This window comes from Mandrillus leucophaeus, unplaced genomic scaffold (assembly GCF_000951045.1).
Source record: "Mandrillus leucophaeus isolate KB7577 unplaced genomic scaffold, Mleu.le_1.0 Scaffold19, whole genome shotgun sequence".
Taxonomy (NCBI): Eukaryota; Metazoa; Chordata; class Mammalia; order Primates; family Cercopithecidae; genus Mandrillus; species Mandrillus leucophaeus.
In genome coordinates, this window is record NW_012101920.1 from 6,011,826 (window position 1) to 6,015,235 (window position 3,410).

At 44.0% G+C, this 3,410-nt stretch overlaps 1 protein-coding gene across 1 annotated transcript in view; it reads left to right on the top strand.

Annotated features, from left to right (window-relative positions):
• The window catches only part of LOC105538332 (protein FAM209B-like), a 17,785-nt gene extending 16,939 nt beyond the window's left edge, over positions 1-846 (top strand). The window contains exon 4 of the mRNA XM_011978178.1: positions 505-846. Within this exon, the coding sequence (XP_011833568.1) occupies positions 505-771 (267 nt within the window). The 3' untranslated portion in view covers positions 772-846. The remainder of the gene's footprint in view (positions 1-504) is intronic.
• Positions 847-3,410: the final 2,564 nt, after the last annotated feature.

The following is a 3,410-nucleotide window of genomic DNA, read 5'->3' on the forward strand; positions in this document are numbered from 1 at the left end:
TGTCTCAAAAAAACAAACGAAAACAAGAGATAAAGGTGTAAAGTAGTAACAGCTGGGCCTCAAAGTGACCATAAACAACTCTTTCAAGTAGAAAGAGAAAGGGAAAGAAAGCGTGTTCTCCCCTAGAAAGACCCAGCATTTCATGATCCTGCACCCAGACTGGTTAGAGGAGGGACTGGCAAACTTTTTCTGTAAAGGGCCAGAGAGTGAATATTTACAGCTTTATGGGCAGTATGCTTGCAACTTCTTCCTTGCAACTACTCAAGTCTGCTGTTGTAACATGAAGCAGCCTTAAACAATATACAGATGAGTGAGCATGAACGTGTGCCAATAAAACTTTATTTACAAAAGCAGGCGGAGGGCCAAATTTGGCCATAGTCTGCCAATGCCTGCACTCGAGCAATGCTAGAACCATCTTTTCTTAAATGAGCCCAACTCTCTTGGAACTGTGTCAAAACCAGCAAAGTCCATGATATTATTGACCTTGAATATCTTTCTCGACAGGAGCAGAGTCCTCCTGGCCTTCGATGCTTCCCATTTCGCACTCCACTAAAGAAAAATCAAAATGCTGCTTTTTTCAAAGACTGCACATTCAATACCTTACACGAACTCGAGGTGGAGCTTGTGAGATTTGTGTCCGAAGTGCGGAGTCTTAAAGGTGCCATGGCAACAGGCAATGTCAGTAACCTCAAGCTTCGAAGGTCAGAGACGCCCACAGATCCATACCATGTCACGATCTATGACATATGGGGAGAAGAAAGCTCTAGCTGAATGGATTTGTATGTCAAAGTAGGAGAGAAAAAAGTTGAGTGTTGACAAACTGTATGCAAACTAATAAAAGTATTCTGAAGAAAAGAACTTCCACGTTTGAGATCTTGCTTCTTTTTTCACTAGAAGAAAAAGTGAATGTGAGACCAGCAGCCATAGCAGTGATGGTTTTGTTTTTGCCCCTCTCACGTCCTCTAGAGCTGTGGGTGATGAGAAGAGCACCAAAAGCTACATAATAGTATGTGATGAGCTCGTGCTTCCGTGCAATGGCCACGGGTGGATGACGGAGCTAGGGAAATCTGGGATAAGATGCTGATGTCGTTTCCATACAAACTCTTGTTCTCTATAGTATCTATCTGTGCAAGATACAGAACTGCTTTTCATTTTTAATGTATTACAAAAGACGGCTGTAATGATAGTTTTTAAATGGTAAAATGATTCAATTAGAAGGGGTGTATTCTAGAGTCATCTGATTCTCTCACAAGAGTCCTTTCACTCATTGCATTTCAAAGGTTCCATATATTGACTTTTCCTTCTTCCAAACTAGCAGTTACATTTGTCAATAGTTGGATTAAGGAAAAGGGAGAGGCCGGGTACGGTGGCTAACACCTGTAATCTTAGCACTTTGGGAAGTCAAGGCGGGAGGATTGCTTGAATCCAGGAGTTTGAAACCACCCTGGGCAACATAGTGAGATTCCTTCTCTATTATTTTTAAATTAGAAAAAGAAGGGAAAAACAAGTCATGCTTTCTATATCATTGGGGTTTTGGATACAGTTGTGCTAACCAGGGGCTCCCCAATCAGTTAATATGTAGTTTATCATACTTATTTAAAATGTGGATATTTTGCATGTTAGTGTGGCTGACTCTGCACATACTTAGGGCTGTAAGGCCCCTACTGACCCCTGAGCCCATCTTTCCTCTCATTTAAAAGGCCAACCTATGGCTGGGCACGGTGGCTCACACCTGTAATCCCAGCACTTTGGGAGGCTGAGGTGGGCAGATCACGAGGTCAAGAGATCGAGACCATCCTGGCCAACATGGTGAAACCCCGTTTTTACTTAAAATACAAAAATTAGTTGGGCGTGGTGGCAAGTGCCTGTAGTCTCAGCCACTTGGGAGGCTGAGGCAGGAGAATGGCTTGAACCCCGGAGGCAGAGGTTGCAGTAAGCTGAGATAGCACCACTGCACTCCAGCCTGGCAACAGAGCAAGACTCCATCTCAAAAAAATAATAAATAAATAAATAAATAGCCAACCTGATGGTTTCGTAGACACATCTGTGCGTGTCTGGAGAGAACAGTTAGCTGTGGGACACCATGGAAATTCCTTTGTTTCACTTCAGTCCAAACTTCTGGTGCCTGACAGAGAAGTCCTGAATCTCTGCCACCTTCCTTGCCAACCACAAAGTCCACTCCCATTATTTGCACAAGGCTTTCAGGATCCTCCCTACACAGATGATTTTCTCCATGTGTAGGAGGTGGACCTCTTGTAAAGGTCCTTGAGAGTCTTAACTCTCAGCTTTCGATATAGCGGAAATAAAAGGAGCCAAGATTACTTCCTTTGCCTTCCAGATTATTTATGAGTGTTTTCAAGCAAACTGGAGTATGTGAGTTATTGTCACAGCCCACTCTGAAGAAATCCAGGTAAGAAAAAAAAAATTGGGCCAGGCGCGGTGGCTCACGCCTGTAATCCCAGCACTTTGGGAGGCCGAGGCAGGCGGATCACGAGGTCAGGAGATCGAGACCATCCTGGCTAACACGGTGAAACCCCGTCTCTACTAAAAATACAAAAAATTAGCCGGGCGTGGTGGCGGGCGCCTGTAGTCCCAGCTACTGGGAGGCTGAGGCAGGAGAATGGCGTGAACCCGGGAGGCGGAGCTTGCAGTGAGCCAAGATCGCGCCACCGCACTCCAGCCTGGGCGACAAAGCGAGACTCCATCTCAAAAAAAAAAAAAAAAAAAGAAAAAAAAAAATTGGTTGTAACCAGTAATCTCAAGATGGGGCAGGTTTTAGATTGTCTTCATTTAACCAGTAGATACTTAGATCTGCGGTCAGCAAGCTACAGCTCACGGGCCAAATTCGGCCACCTGCCTATATTTGCATGGCCTTGTGAACTGATAATGATTTTTATATTTTCTCATGGTTAAAAATATCAGGCAGAGCGTGGTGGTGTGCACCTGTAGTACCAGCTACTCTGGAGGATGAGGCGGGAGGATTGCTTGAGCCCAGGAGTCTGAGTTCAGCCTAAGCAACATAGTGAGACCCTGTAGCTATAAATATGTATATATGGCAACAAATACATATATATATATGATGACATGAAAATTACATAAAATCCAAATTTTAGCACCTATGAAGTTTTATTGGAACACAACCACACTCATTCATTTACATATTATCTATGGCTGCTTTCGTGCCACAAAATTTCCACATTGTCTATGGCTCTAGCTTTTGTGCTTACAATGGCAGGCTTGAATTACTGCAACAGAAACCAACATGGCCCACAAATATTTACTAACTGGCCCTTTACAGAACAAGTTTGCCAACCCCTAGTTTACGCTAATCTCGTATGTTAACAAGCAGAAGCTGGGTGCAGAGGCTCACATTTGGAATCCCAGCACTTTGGGAGGCTGAGGCGGGTGGA